Below are 16,087 nucleotides of genomic sequence, written 5' to 3'. Positions count from 1 at the left end.
ATATAACTGTAATTGTGCGCCTCTTGCTAAAATTTGCATTATGTTTTATTTTCCATGTCGCTGCTGTCTGCCCACGATGGTGATGACGTTCGCCTTATCGTTTTTCGCCAATCTCTTCCTCTTCGCTGTGACGTGCACGAATGGCAGCCTGGGTTCATTTTGACAGGTAGACGCCGTGCGCACGTTTGCTTACAGTGCCTTCTGCATCCAAGCGAGGCGCTTCTGAGGCTCATCTTTGAGCGGATCGCAGCTACCCTGTGACTCCGCCTCGGACGGAGGGAGGGGCGCGGTCGGGGGGTGTCCTCGGATCCTCGATGCTGTGTTTCTCTCACGTATCGCGGCGCACAGACTGACACCAAGTGTATCGGGGGCAGTGCGTCATAGCCTTAGGCGGAGAAGCGGACGGAGAGACACCTCAAGAAGAAATCGTGCGGCCACATAATAATAAAAGGGAGACGCTAGAGAAGAAAGGAGCTCCTAAATGAAGGCGCTTGTGTTACTGGTGATCTGCGGGGGGCTGGCAGTCCTGGCGGTGCAGGATGAAGCCGCTGACAAGGTGGACAAAAGGTACACTCGAGACGGGGGGATTTCATTCGAGTATCACCGCTACCCGGAGCTGAGGGAAGCCCTTGTGTCGGTGTGGCTGCAGTGCCCATCCATCAGCAGGATCTACACCATCGGCCAGAGCTACGAAGGGAGGGAGCTGTTGGTCCTGGAGATGTCCGACAACCCCGGGGAGCACGAACCTGGTAAGAGAACGTGGGCGGACTGGGAGGTTGGAACGCTGGGAATAAAACGAGGGGCCGACGGATCGTTAGAGAGATAAAGAGAGTCTGCGTGGATCGGAGGAAATTATGATCCTAATAATTAAAAAAAAAAGAAAAACACGTCGAGCGCAGGTTGTTTCTGTTAGGTTTCCATACCGCATCTTCAGTGGGGCATCAGTGCATTTTGACAATACGCACCCAGATGGCTTCTGCGGACTGATGCTAAAGCGACAGGAAAGGATAAATGACGTCACAATACACAAATGAGATTTATCCTGCGCACGACATGGTGGGGTCACGTTCGCGGTTCATTTCGGAGGATCAAAAACTTACCGGGAAAGGAGAGCTGCAAGTCCAAAATTGTGCGGTGTTTGTGATGGGCAGACGTCCCGCTCCGACTTGGATTTCTGTCACAGAGCTTTTGGGACCAAAAAAAGAGCGCCTCTAATTAAATAAAGGGAATGGATCGCGCTGTTTGAAGTCGGGGTGTGTGTTTGGGGGGATGTGTCAGTACTGAGCTTAGATGATTCGGTCTGACAAAATGTTTCGGTCGGAGGGTGGCAAGATGGCGCACCGGTTAGCTCTACTACCGCACACCTAACGGGACCCCGAGTGTGAGCAGCGGTGTGTTCTGATTTGTGCCTGTGCCCTTTGAGAAACTACTGTTTACCCCTTAGTTCAATAGTACCGTATTTATTATGAAAGAGTGTTTTTGGGGTAAAATAAATTGTAAATGTGCCTCGCAGTTAGGAGACCCGGGTTCGCTTCCCGGGTCCTCCCTGCGTGGAGTTTGCATGTTCTCCCCGTGTCTGCGAGGGTTTCCTCCCACAGTCCAAAGACATGCAGGTTAGGTGGATTGGTGATTCTAAATTGCTTGGTGTGTGGGTGTGTTTCTGTGTGTCCTGCGGTGGGTTGGCACCCTGCCCGGGATTGGATTCCTGCCTTGTGCCCTGTGTTGGCTGGGATTGGCTCCAGCAGACCCCCGTGACCCTGTGTTCGGATTCAGCGGATTCAGAAAATGGATGGATGGATGGATAAATTGTAATTGTGGGTGGCACTGTGGCGCAGTAGTAGCACTGCCGCCTTATGGTTTGGAGACCCGGGTTCGCTTCCCGGGTCCTCCTAGCGTGGAGTTTGCATGTTCTCCCCTTGTCTAGGTGGGTTTCCTCCCACAGTCCAAAGACATACAGGTTAGGTGCATTGGCGATTCTAAATTGGCCCTAGTGTGTGCGCGCCCTGCCCTGGGTTTGTTTCCTGCCTTGCGCCCTGTGTTGGCTGGGATTGGCTCCAGCAGACCCCCGTGACCCTGTAGTTAGGATATAGCGGGTTGGATAATGGATGGATAAATTGTAAATGTAGATTTATGCCCATTATGGTCAGAACAATGAACTATGAGGTAACCGATTTTTCACAATTTACAAAACAATACAATGCAGTTTATTTTTTGTATAGCCCAAAATCACACAAGAAGTGCCGCAATGGGCTTTAACAGGCCCTGCCTCTTGACAAGAAAAAAACTCCCAAAAAAATCCTAGTATGGAAAAAATGGAAGAAACCTCAGGAAACGCAGTTCAAAAAGAGACCCCTTTCCAGGTGGGTGTCAAAAAGAAGGGGGTCAATACAATACAATACACAGAACAGAACAAACCCTCAATACAGTATAATAGTAAAATGAAAATATTACAAGTACAGGGCAGAATTTAACAGCAGCTGATATCCCAGAATATGATTTGGATTTGTTCGGCCATCAAGCTGCCTCCCCCTAGTGGCCATTCCACAGCTGAGACCATGTTCCCTGACCTTATTCCCCTGCTTACCAGTTAAGTGAGGGTTCAGAGAGATGATTCTCCTGTAACTGTTACATTTCCAGTGCTCTCCATAATGTTCGGGACAAAGACACATTTTTCCTTGATTTCGCCCTCTGCCCCACAGTTGAAAGTTACAGATCAATTCCGATGTGATTAAAGAGCACATTGCAGACTTTATTTAAGGGGATTTGCAGACAACACTTGTTCTACACGGTCCCCCCATTTCAGGGCACCATCATGTTTGACATCACAGGTGTTTGTGATTCCTCAGGTGGGTTTCATGGCTTCATAGGATACCTTGGCTCACTTCTACCCTTTGGAGTCTGTAGTTGCCATTGTTCAACAGGACAAGAGCTGTGCCAATGAAAGTCAAAGGAACCATTAGGAGGCTGAAGAACAAGAATAAAACCATTAGAGACATCAGTATGACCTTAGGGTGACCAAAATCAACAGTCTGGAATATCATGAAGAAGAAAGAACACACTCAGTAATCACAAAGGGACTGCCAGGCCAAGGAAGACCTCCATAATATGTACTTATATTATTATATAATATAATAGGATTGGCTCCAGCAGTCCCCCGTGACCCTGTGTTCGGATTCAGCGGGTTGGCTAATGGATGGATATATAAAATAATATAATCTATGTATTATAAAAAATATCCTGGGAGAGAAAGACTAGGTAGACAAGACGTGATCTTCACGTGAAGATCACAGAAGACACTTAAAAGACCCGCAAGACGAAAGAGATTAGCCACGGAGCATCTCGCGGGGACCTTAAACATGGGACTTTGTGCCAAGAGATTGTCCCAGGACCGACTCGCGGGGGTGTAGAACATGAGATTCTTGCAAAAGACACCCTACTTACAAGAAATATCAAATAAGACCACGGGCAGCAAAACACTCAGTCGTGTCAAGGCTTTGAGTACTCACAGAACCTGGGCTGTCAGCGTATATAAAGCGTCTAAGGACAAGACGTTATAGATAAAGTGTCGACGACTACGAGAAGAAGAAAGAGCAGCGTGGAGAAAAGAATAATCTAGGTGCAAATTCAGAAAATAAGGAAAGTAATAATCAGCCCAGAAGAAGTGGAATTGACAAAAAAAGCACGTCCAGTCGGGCTCAGAATTAAAAGACAAAGTAGAAATTCATAAAGATGTTCAAAAATGTTGGCGCGATACACTTGTAGAGCAGGTTAGAGATTATGAAAGTAGTGGAATTCGAAAGGCTCAAAAAAACCGATGGCGCGATACACATGTGCAGAAAGTTCAAGAATATGAAAGCAGCACAATTCGAAGCATTGCAGCGTCCCAGCCAGGTTGAAGCCTTGTTTGTTTGTTGAGCGACTGTTAGGTTTGATTGAGGGATGGCGGAGTGCAGCACAGAAGACTGACAGCCGGTATTGATTGATGCACTGGGGTTGGAGAGGGTGCCAGAAGGCTGTGTCTCGGGTTATGAAGTCGCCGTTCTTTTTCTTGATTGTTCAAGTAAAACCTTTGTGAGCCTTCACTACGTCTGTCAGTTTTTTTTTTTTTACTTCTTGTCTTTTCAAGCTGGACACTGAGGTCGCTACAGTACCAAGAAAAGATAGTAAAGATCACATTAGCACAAACAAAAGGAAATTATTACTTGAATAAAGGGAAAATTATCATCATGGACCAGGTGTAATTGAAAAAATAGCAGGACAAAGCGAGGTCAGAAATAAAAGATAAAGAGTAGAAAACAAAGTAAAACATCATAAAGTGGTTAAAAAACAAGGGGGCCAAACACATGCAGAGCAGGTTAGAGAAAATGAAAGCAGTGGAATTCAAAAGACTCAAAAAAAACGAAACACATGCAGAGCGAGATACAGAAAAAAACGACCGTGTCACACCAAAGAAACATCAGCGCAAACAAAGAGAAATTATTACTCGGAGAAATAACGAAAAGGCGAATAGAGATCGAAAATACGGACATACAGTAAGTGATATGTCTGAAGTATTTAAATATTGTAAGGCTTTGAAGTTTAAGTCAGAGAATTTCAAAAACGGAGTTTACGTCACATACATTTATTGGTTACTTTGCAAAAAAAAAAATTCTTAACTGCTGATGATGAAGATCGTTTTGTCTGTGCTGAAATTCCAAACCGAGAAACCTATCCTGAATTATGGTACAAAGTCATTAAACACGTCTCACGGAGCTCATTTAAAAGATCCAGCATGTTGGGACTCAAAAGAATCTAAATGTTGTTTTTAAAGAAGTTCTGAAAAAAAAAGTGAAACTAATGAAATAGCAACAATTCAAAGAAAAAAAAAATCTTAAAAGTGTGTATCCGGAAAACCAAACACGGGGGTTGGCGAGCGAAGCAAGCAGGCGGCAAAGACCCCTAGTGTGTATATCTATCTATCTATCTATCTATCTATCTATCTATCTATCTATCTATCTATCTATCTATCTATCTATCTATCTATCTATCTATCTATCTATCTATCTATCTATCTATCTATCTATCTATCTATCTCTATATATATATATATATATATACTGCTCAAAAGAATTTTTAATCAGAGTATAGCATAAAGTCAATGAAACTTATGGGATATTAATCTGGTCAGTTAAGTAGCAGAGGGGGTTGTTAATCAGTTTCAGCTGCTGTGGTGTTAATGAAATTAACAACAGATGCACTAGAGGGCAACAATGAGATGACCCCAAAACAGGAATGGTTTAACAGGTGGAGGCCACTGACATTTTTCCCTCCTCATCTTTTCTGACTGTTTCTTCACTAGTTTCACATTTGGCTACAGTCAGTGTCACTACTGGTAGCATGAGGCGATACCTGGACCCTACAGAGGTTGCACAGGTAGTCCAACTTCTCCAGGATGGCACATCAATACGTGTCATTGCCAGTAGGTTTGCTGTGTCTCCCTGCACAGTCTCAAGGGCATGGAGGAGATTCTAGGAGACAAGCAGTTACTCTAGGAGAGCTGGAGAGGGCCATAGAAGGTCCATAACTCATCAGCAGGACCAGTATCTGCTCCTTTGGGCAAGGAGGAACAGGATGAGCACTGCCAGAGCATACAAAATGACCTCCAGCAGGCCACTGATGTGAATGTCTCTGACCAAACAACCAGAAAGACTTCATGAGGGTGACCCAAGGGCCCCATGTCCTCTAATGGGCCCTGAGCTCACTGCCCAGCAGCATGCAGCTCGATTGGCATTCGCCATAGAATACCAGAATTGGCAGGTCCGCCACTGGCGTCCTGTGCTTTTCACAGATGAGAGCAGGTTCACCCTGAGTATATGTGAAAGACGTGAAAGGGTCAGGAGAAGCCGTGGAGAATGTTATGCTGCCTGTAACATTGTTTAGCATGACTGGTTTGGTGGTGGGTCAGTGATGATCGTGGAGGCATATCCATGGAGCGACTCACAGACCTCTACAGGCTAGACAACGGCATCTTGACTGCCATTAGGTATCAGGATGAAATCCTTGGACCCATTGTCAGACCCTACTCTGGTGCAGTAGGTCCTGGTTTCCTCCTAATGCACGACAATGCCCGGCCTCATGTGGCAAGAGTATACAGGCAGTACCTGGAGGATGAAGGAATTGAAACAATTGAATGGCCTTCACGATCCCCTGACTTAAACCCAATAGAACATCTGTGGGACATTATGTTTCGGTCCATTAGGCGCCTTGCTCCTCAGATTGTACAACAGCTCAGGGATGCCCTCATACAGATCTGGGAGGAAATGCCACAAGACACCATCCGTCGTCTCATTAGGAGCATGCCCCGACGTTGTCAAGCATGCATACAAGCTCGTGGGGGCCACACAAGATACTGAAAAGCATTTTGAGTAGCAGAAATTAAGTTTTTGAAAAATGGACTAGCCTGCCACATCTTCATTTCACTCTGATTTTAGGGTGTCTACACAATTGAGCCCTCTGTAGGCAGAAAACTTTTATTTCCATTAAAAGACTTGGCATCCTTTTGTTCCTAAGACTTTGCCCTGTCGTTATTTGTATAGATATCCGACTTCATATTGAGATCTGATGTGTTTCTTTAAAGTGTTCCTTTAATTTTTGTGAGCAGTGTGTGTATATATATATATATATATATATATATATATATATATATATATATATATATATATATATAGATATAGATAGATAGATAGATAGATATACTGTATATATATATATATATATATATATATATATATATGTACAGGGTGTGTCAAAATTATGTTAACACTAATGGTAGTGCTACTTACTTATACTTATATATACAATTTTTGTGGTCAATTTATGTGCCACATATGGTTAATATAATGAACATGATGGCAAACAGGTTGAGACATTCCTGTAAATCATTTTGCACATATGAAGTATGTTTTGTCAGTAAATTTTTTCCACCATTCAAATGTTAACATAACTTTGACTCACCATGTATGTATATATATATATATATATATATATATATATATATATATATATATATATATATATATATATATATATATATACTGGTTCATTTTGTGTAATATTAATTGCTGTAATAAACAACACAGTGCACAATAGCACAATAATGAAACAGAAATGCCCACGGTAATGAATCATTGTCATATCCGGTCTGGTCTGGAGCTCCTTCTGTCACGAGAGGGGGTGCAGAGTGAGATGCCACCTTCTGTGGACGTCTCGTTTTTATGTTTTATATTCGTCCACTGGCCTGCTGGAAGACAAAGAGATGGTCCCATTAGTGACAGTGCCCCCTCTTGTGCTGGGGTGGGACTGCTTACCCAAGATGAATCAGGAGGGTAATCCCAGACACACATGCATGACAATATATATACGATATATACACACAAAAACATTATAGTTGCCATCTGTTCTTGGGAATCAATCTTTATACAATGTTTTGCAAAGATGAATGTTCAACTTCACGTTACTGCAAACTTTCACACATTGAAGGTGTCAATGAATAGTTAGTAAGGAAAGAGGGTAAGAAGTAAGAATAACTGTTTAAACCTAAAGAAGTCATGTGTCTTAATACATTCTTGATTATGGTAGTGCCAGAGAGTGGTGATGTGTTGCATGTCGATTAGACATTCAAATAAGATTTTTGCTCAGTTATTCTGTACTCTTGACCAGGCCTCTCAGCTAAACTGTGCGTCCTCTAGTGGCCAGAGGTTGTTTCCACTTGCCATGTTTCCTACCCTTTAGCGTCCTCCTTCTCCCAGGCCACCTCTCCCCCTCTGTGTCCCTCATGCTTGTGCCCAGGCTGATGCCATTCTGAGGGATGTGCACCTGACATGTAGGGCATACCACCCTGTAGCGGTGCCCTGTGCTCTCACATTGGCATTCACAAATCGTTTCTCTCTTTCTCTTTCTGTCTTCTTTCAGAGCTTTTTCCAGGGACCCAGTACTACCCTGTGTTATCCTTATGGTTCCTTATTCTTCTATTCTTATCCTTATCATTCTATCAGAAACGTTATATGTTGCCCCCAGGAAATTTCTCTTGCCAGTCAGACACCTTCTCCTTTTCTGTATAATTGTAATATAACTGTAATTGCTTGCTTTGAACTCGTAATCTACTGCCAGATGGTTACATTTCCATTAGCTGTGCCCACCCTGCCATTTTTTCTTCATGATCATCCACACTCACAGAAGGTGACCTTTCTTTTCCTTTCCTTTCCTTCTCTCATGAGTCCTGAATCCCCCATTTACCAGCCCCCGGCTCCCTGTGAGTATCCTAACTCCAGACGTCCTGCTGTTGGAAATCCTAGCTGTGTCATTCACTGAAAATCCTTCTAACAGCAGCAGGTTGTTGTGGAGTATCCCAGACCCTCTCAATTACGCTCTCATCAGACCTCTAGAAAGCCAGCCGCAAAAAGACATGTTCACTTTTTAACAAGAGAAATAAAACTTGGTTGCATTTTTAGGCTAAAACACAACAGTGAGAAACTGGTGGTCATGTGCTGCATAGATAATCAGTGTAAGTTAGCTAGAACACAGCAAAGTGCCAGAACCGGTTTGTAATGGACGTTGACATACACATTAACACAATAAAACACACTTATTTCATGATTATTTTACATTACCTAATTATATAGGAAGCTAATAGGAACCTAATCAAGGACTTTGTTAAATGGTGCGACTCAAACCATTTACACCTGAACAACAAACAGCAGAACCAAGGAGCTGGTGGTGGATTTTAGGAGGCCCAGGCCCCTCCTGGACCCCATGATCATCAGAGGTGACTGTACAGAGGGTGCAGACTTGTAAATACCTGGGAGTGCAGCTGGATGATAAATTGGACTGGACTGCCAATACTGATGCTCTGTGTAAGAAAGGACAGAGCCGACTATACTTCATTAGTAGGTTGGCGTCCTTCAACATCTGCAATAAGATGCTGCAGATGTTCTACCAGATGGTTGTGGTGAGCTCCCTCTTCTACGCGGTGATGTGCTGGGGAGGCAGCATAAAGAAGAAGGACGCCTCACGCCTGGACAAACTGGTGAGGAAGGCAGGCTCTATTGTAGGCACGGAGCTGGACAGTTTAACATCCGTGGCAGAGCGATGGGCGCTGGGCAGGCTCCTGTCAATCATGGAGAATCCACTGCGTCCACTGAACAGGATCATCTCCAGACAGAGGAGCAGCTTCAGCGACTGACTGCTGTCACCGTCCTGCTCCACTGACAGACTGAGGAGACCCCACACTATGTGACTCTTCAATTCCACCCGGGGGGGTAAACGTTAACATTATACAAAGTTATTGTCTGTTATACCTGCATTGTTATGACTCTTTAATTTAATATCGTTTTTTATCAGTATGCTGCTGCTGGAGTATGTGAATTTCCCCTTGGGATTAATAAAGTATCTATCTATCTATCTATCTATCTATCTATCTATCTATCTATCTATCTATCTATCTATCTATCTATCTATCTATCTATCATATAGTTCCTGTCCTATCTATCTATCTATCTATCTATCTATCTATCTATCTATCTATCTATCTATCTATCTATCTATCTATCTATCTATCTATCTATCTATCTATCTATCTATCTATCTATCTATCTATCTATCTATCTATCTATCTATCATATAGTTCCTGTCCTATCTATCTATCTATCTATCTATCTATCTATCTATCTATCTATCTATCTATCATAGAGTGCCTTTCATATCTATCTATCTATCTATCTATCTATCTATCTATCTATCTAAACAGAGTTTTTAAAAATATTGGGGGTCCTCATTATGAACCACCACTGCCTGGAAGATATCCAGGATTTCCCCCTTCACACAGGGTCATGCCTTTGAATTGAATACCAGTTAATGAGAACTGGGGTTCCTCAATTCAAACCATGACACCGTGGACTTGTGGGCTTCTTTCGTTTTCTGGAAGTATTCATTTACCAATCTCTCTATTATAAAAAAAAAAAAATCTTGTGACAATATGAGACTTTTTTCCCGTGACGAGACGTGATCTTTGGAGGAGAGACAGAGAGACACTTTCACGTCCCTGTGGTATAGAGGGTCCACGGCTCAGATTGAAAAGGCCAGTTTTAAATAGATAATCGCTTAACGAGGGGGTAGTGGTAGTGTGGCCGGAGAGGTTCCCGGGAGCTTTGTGATGCTGGTGGTCTTCGCTTAAGTGCACAGGTGAGGAGTCGTCCGCATCTGTAATCGATGCCAAGAGCTGCTAATCGCCACACCTGATCCATGCCCCCGTTATATGTAATAGGAGTGTGAGTGTGGAAGGGAGAGAGGAAAAGAGAGAACAAAAAGAGGAGGAGGAGGAGGAAAGGAAGTTAAGGAAGAAGGCAGCTGGAGGCGAGGGAGCCTGTGTGTGTGTGTGTGAGCTGCAGATGTATGCAGGCAGCTCGGAGAGGTGAGCCCTAGCGGGGTGTTTGGCCGACAGTAATGGTCACTCCTGCTGAGTGCTTGTATGGAGCAGGAGTGACCAGGAGAAGGTTGGCTTGCGGAAGTCGGAGATTTGGAGTGGAACCCCAGCGTGAGCATCCTGGACGTTGCAGAAAGCCAAGTCTCGGTCTGGCACAGGCTGAACGAAGCCACCAGACCAGTCGAGTGAAGAAGGTCAGCTGCAGGTAGGGTGCCTCCCCTGGTGCATAGCCTGGATGGGAGTCAGTCCCCAGTAATAGAAGGCACCGGGCTTTGTTTTAAAGACTATCTATCTATCTATCTATCTATCTATCTATCTATCTATCTATCTATCTATCTATCTATCTATCTATCTATCTATCTATCTATCTATCTATCTATCTATCTATCTATCTATCTATCTATCTATCTATCTATCTGTCATATAGTTCCTTATCTATCTATCTATCTATCTATCTATCTATCTATCTATCTATCGATCAGTCTCCTTTACATCTCCAGGCGAGCTTTGTCCTCCTTCTCTCCTGGATGAGGTCGAGTGGTCTCTCCTTTATCTTGAACCTGGCAGTACTTCCGGTACTAATGCATAGCCCAGTCAAAGTACTTCCGGGTCAGTCAGAAGTCCCACAGAGTATGGGTCACGTATCCCTGCAGCACCCCTGGTGGCACCCACGGAACCTGACAAGGCTGCTTAATAGGACTCCAGTTTCCCACATGACTTGTGGGCGTCCATACTGGTAGTGTTGCCCAGGGAGGCTGCCATCTAGTGTGTTGGAGGAGTGAGTTGCATCACCAGGTTGTCTCCTCCGGCCTTCCATTATGCTGGCCTCCCAATCGTAAGGATCCCTGTTCAGTCTCAGCCAGGGTGCCAGTCTCTACATGCCATCCATTACACAATATAATCGAAATAGTGAAAATCATATTTATCAGTAAAAATGAACTTTTACACCAGGAACTTTATAGAGGACAAGTTGTGATTCCAGAAGGTTCTCCATGGTGCTTATGCTTAATTAACATGCAATGGGAAATATGAGCTTTCTAGTGGGAAATTATATTTGAATCCACAAGATGTGACCTAATTCTGACGTCCCACCGTAATTCATGATATGAAATAGAAAAAACAAAATAATCAAGTCAGCCAGGAGGATTGTTTTTAGGAACTTCTTTGTGTTTTAGTTTCACAAAATAAATTACCGCTTAGCGTTCATTTTTGCTTATGTAGATTGAACAGCAAATTAACAGCAACTCAAAGCTCCAAGAAGAAATGCAGAAGAAGGTGGGAAGGTGTTACCTCACAAAAGGTAACTGCAGAAGATCCCAGAGTGTGTTAACCCTGCACACTGTCTTGAGCACCCAGCACTGCTCGTGGGTCCTGTGGTCGAATGAGTCCCACCGAAGGCTGATGTGCCAGCCAGACCACCCCGTTGGACACGGACAAAAAATCAGAAATGAAACAACAACATTAATTTCCATAGCACGTTTTCATACAAATGATGGAGCTGAAAGTGCTTCTTCATAAGATGAAGAAAGAAAAAACAAAAAAATATAAAAATTAGGCAATGCTAATTAACAAAGAATAAAGTATGGTCCGATGGCGAGGGGAGGACAGAAAAAACAAACAAACAAAAAAAAAACTCCAGAGGGGTGGAGAAAAGAAAAACCCAAATCAGCAGGGGTTCCAAGGCCACGAGACCACCCAGCCCCCTCTAGGCATTCTACCTGACATAAATGACCTCAATCAGTCCTCATTGTATTCAGGGTTCACGTGGAAGAACTTGATGATGACGATCATGTGGACCTCTGGCCTTCAATCCATTAATGTAGGGACATCACGGTGCTCTGATCAGGTGGTGGTGGCGCAGATCACCACCACAGAAAACCGGAAAAAGAACAACAGAGAAAGTAGGGGTTAGTATGGACTGTGGACCCACAAATGATAATGATAATTAAATGCATATACAGAATATCAGGGTTACACTAAAATGAAGCTATGAGAAAGCCATATTAAAATAATGAGTTTTTAGCACCATATTAGCCTGGTGAATTTCTATCGGTCAGCTATTCCAGATTTTAGGTGCAGAAAGCAGAAGGCCGCCTCACCACTTCTTTATGTTTAGCTCTTGGATACTCATTTGAAGATCTAAGGTTACGATTTGGAGTGTAAGGAGATATAGGATGGCGCGAGATGATTTAAGGTTTTGTACACCATAAGCAGTATTTTAAAGTCAATTCTGAATGGCACAGGTAACCAGTGTAGTGACGTCAGCACTGGTGTGATGTGCTCAGATTTTCTTTTCCTGTTGAAGATTCTAGCAGCTCCATTCTGCACTTGTTGTAATCGATTGATGTCTTTTTTGGGTGGTCCTGAGGGGAGTGCGTTACAGTAATCTAGTCGACTAAAAACAAAAGCGTGAACTCATTTCTCAGCATCTTGTAATGTTATAAGAGGTCTAACGTTTGCTATATTTCTTAAGTGAAAAAATGCTGTCCTAGTAATCTGATTGATATGTGATGTAAAATTCAGGTCAGAGTCAATAGTTACCCCTAAATTCTTTACCTCGGTCTTAACTTTTATGTCTAATGGATGAAGTTTATTTCTAATACCCTCATTATATAAATTTTTTTCCAATCATTTTTTTTAGTTTGAGAAAATTACTACTCATCCATTTAGAAACACAAGTAAGACATTGTGTCAGTGAACCAAGAGAGTCGGGGTCATCAGGTGCTATTGATAAATACAGTTACTCACGTTATGCCTTGAGATAATCTCACCTAATGGAAGCATGGAGATCGAAAAGCCAAAAGCATATACAGTGGTGTGAAAAACTATTTGCCCCCTTCCTGATTTCTTATTCTTTTGCATGTTTGTCACACAAAATGTTTCTGATCATCAAACACATTTAACCATTAGTCAAATATAACACAAGTAAACACAAAATGCAGTTTTTAAATGATGGTTTTTATTATTTAGGGAGAAAAACAATCCAAACCTACATGGCCCTGTGTGAAAAAGTAATTGCCCCCTGAACCTAATAACTGGTTGGGCCACCCTTAGCAGCAATAACTGCAATCAAGCGTTTGCGATAACTTGCAATGAGTCTTTTACAGCGCTCTGGAGGAATTTTGGCCCACTCATCTTTGCAGAATTGTTGTAATTCAGCTTTATTTGAGGGTTTTCTAGCATGAACCGCCTTTTTAAGGTCATGCCATAGCATCTCAATTGGATTCAGGTCAGGACTTTGACTAGGCCACTCCAAAGTCTTCATTTTGTTTTCTTCAGCCATTCAGAGGTGGATTTGCTGGTGTGTTTTGGGTCATTGTCCTGTTGCAGCACCCAAGATCGCTTCAGCTTGAGTTGACGAACAGATGGCCAGACATACTCCTTCAGGATTTTTTGGTAGACAGTAGAATTCATGGTTCCATCTATCACAGCAAGCCTTCCAGGTCCTGAAGCAGCAAAACAACCCCAGACCATCACACTACCACCATCATATTTTACTGTTGGTATGATGTTCTTTTTCTGAAATGCTGTGTTCCTTTTACGCCAGATGTAACGGGACATTTGCCTTCAAAAAAGTTCAACTTTTGTCTCATCAGTCCACAAGGTATTTTCCCAAAAGTCTTGCCAATCATTGAGATGTTTCTTAGCAAAATTGAGATGAGCTCTAATGTTCTTTTTGCTTAACACTGGTTTGCGTCTTGGAAATCTGCAATGCTGGCTGTTTTTGCCCAGTCTCTTTCTTATGGTGGAGTTGTGAACACTGACCTTAATTGAGGCAAGTGAGGCCTGCAGTTCTTTAGACGTTGTCTTGGGGTCTTTTGTGACCTCTCGGATGAGTCGTCTCTGCGCTCTTGGGGTAATTTTGGTCGGCCGGCCACTCCTGGGAAGGTTCACCACTGTTCCATGTTTTTGCCATTTGTGGATAATGGCTCTCACTGTGGTTCGCTGGAGTCCCAAAGCTTTAGAAATGGCTTTATAACCTTTACCAGACTGATAGATCTCAATTACTTCTGTTCTCATTTGTTCCTGAATTTCTTTGGATCTTGCCATGATGTCTAACTTCTGAGGTGCTTTTGGTCTACTTCTCTGTGTCAGACAGCTCCTATTTAAGTGATTTCTTGATTGAAACAGGTGTGGCAGTAATCAGACCTGGGGGTGGCTACGGAAATTGAACTCAGGTGTGATACACCACAGTTAGGTTCGTTTTTAACAAGGGGCAATTACTTTTTCACACAGGGCCATGTAGGTTTGGATTTTTTTTCAACCTAAATAATAAAAACCATCATTTAAAAACTGCATTTTGTGTTTACTTGTGTTATATTTGACTAATGGTTAAATGTGTTTGAGGATCAGAAACATTTTGTGTGACAAACATGCAAAAGAATAAGAAATCAGGAAGGGGGCAAATAGTTTCTCACACCACTGTAGATCAAAACAAGCATTCTTTGGCGCAATACGAAACAAAAGAAATAGACAATGGCTTAGATTAATGTCTCGCTAGGGCTTTGTAGGTCTTGGGTCAGGCATTTTGGCGGAGCTCCATAACCCCTGGCTGCTCAGGTCCAAAACGCGATGCCACCTACCGTCTGATCCAGAAGGGGCGTGGCTTCTCTGGCTCAATTGTCCACGTTGGGCTTCTTCTTGGCACTGTGAGGGAGAAAGGAGATAACACTATTAAACAACAGCGCCACCTCTTGTCCAAGAGTGGTATTGCATACCTCAGGTGAGCCCAGGAGGCGATTGTCTGGTTCACATGCACGGCAGTCCTTAGAGCCAGAAGGGGAGGTGGGATGAAGGCGTGCTGGTAGGGTGGGAGTGCTGTCAGATAAAGCTCATGTCACATGATGCCTCTTTTCCAGTGATTTTAAGTCGCAACTTTTATTTATATAATCTTAGTGATAAAAGGACTTGTGTTAAAAATGCTATTGTTAGAAGACTGTTTGTTGAGAAGAGCTGGTCTGTAAACTGTTCATGGTGGTACTAGATTTCAACACTTCACATAAATTGTGTAAGAGCATTTTATTTTACTAAAGTCCATCACACTAAACACCATTTTCAGTCATGGACTTCATTTACATAATCGTAGCGAGTCCGAGGCAGTCGGCGGCCCACTCCTGTGAATGGCACCATTGGTACAGGGCAACCTGGGAGCTGTAGTCCTGGGGAGCAGCCCCGGCTGGTATAGTTGGGGACCACAAGGTGAACCTGCAGAGAAGGAGGTCACATTGGGGGGTAGCTGGACACCACCAGGTGGAGCTGCAGAGGTGGGTCACCTTCTGGGGTAGCAGGTGGAGCTGCAGAAGGAAGTCACTTGTCTGAATGTTGCTGATGTTTAAAGCAATGGAATCCATATATGTTGTTAATGCACATAATGTCACGCCCAGGAAATGTTGTGTCAGTCTATTAAAAAAGGATACGTAAAGCATTAAAACGTGTCGATTTTATGTTGATCCAGTTTATGGCAGCTGTGTACTGGTGTTATGCCATTTTGTTGTAGACATGCCACCCACACTTCAGAGCAGGTCATCCACCTGAAGCTAAGCCTGTTCAGGCCTGGCCAGTACTTGGGTTGTGGCTGGAAGAGGTCTTGGTGAGTTCAGCAGGGGGCACTTACCCTGTGGTGTTTGT

At 43.2% G+C, this 16,087-nt stretch overlaps 1 protein-coding gene across 1 annotated transcript in view; it reads left to right on the top strand.

Moving 5' to 3' along the window:
- Window positions 1-206: 206 nt before the first annotated feature.
- The window catches only part of cpe (carboxypeptidase E), a 131,577-nt gene continuing 115,696 nt past the window's right edge, over window positions 207-16,087 (top strand). Inside the window, exon 1 of the mRNA XM_039759621.1 lies at window positions 207-749. Coding sequence (XP_039615555.1) covers window positions 482-749 — 268 coding nt within the window. The 5' untranslated portion in view covers window positions 207-481. The remainder of the gene's footprint in view (window positions 750-16,087) is intronic.

Source organism: Polypterus senegalus, chromosome 7 (assembly GCF_016835505.1).
Source record: "Polypterus senegalus isolate Bchr_013 chromosome 7, ASM1683550v1, whole genome shotgun sequence".
In the NCBI taxonomy this organism is placed as follows: Eukaryota; Metazoa; Chordata; class Cladistia; order Polypteriformes; family Polypteridae; genus Polypterus; species Polypterus senegalus.
Note: the sequence above shows the minus strand (reverse complement) of the source record. Positions and strands in the feature narration are given on the sequence as shown.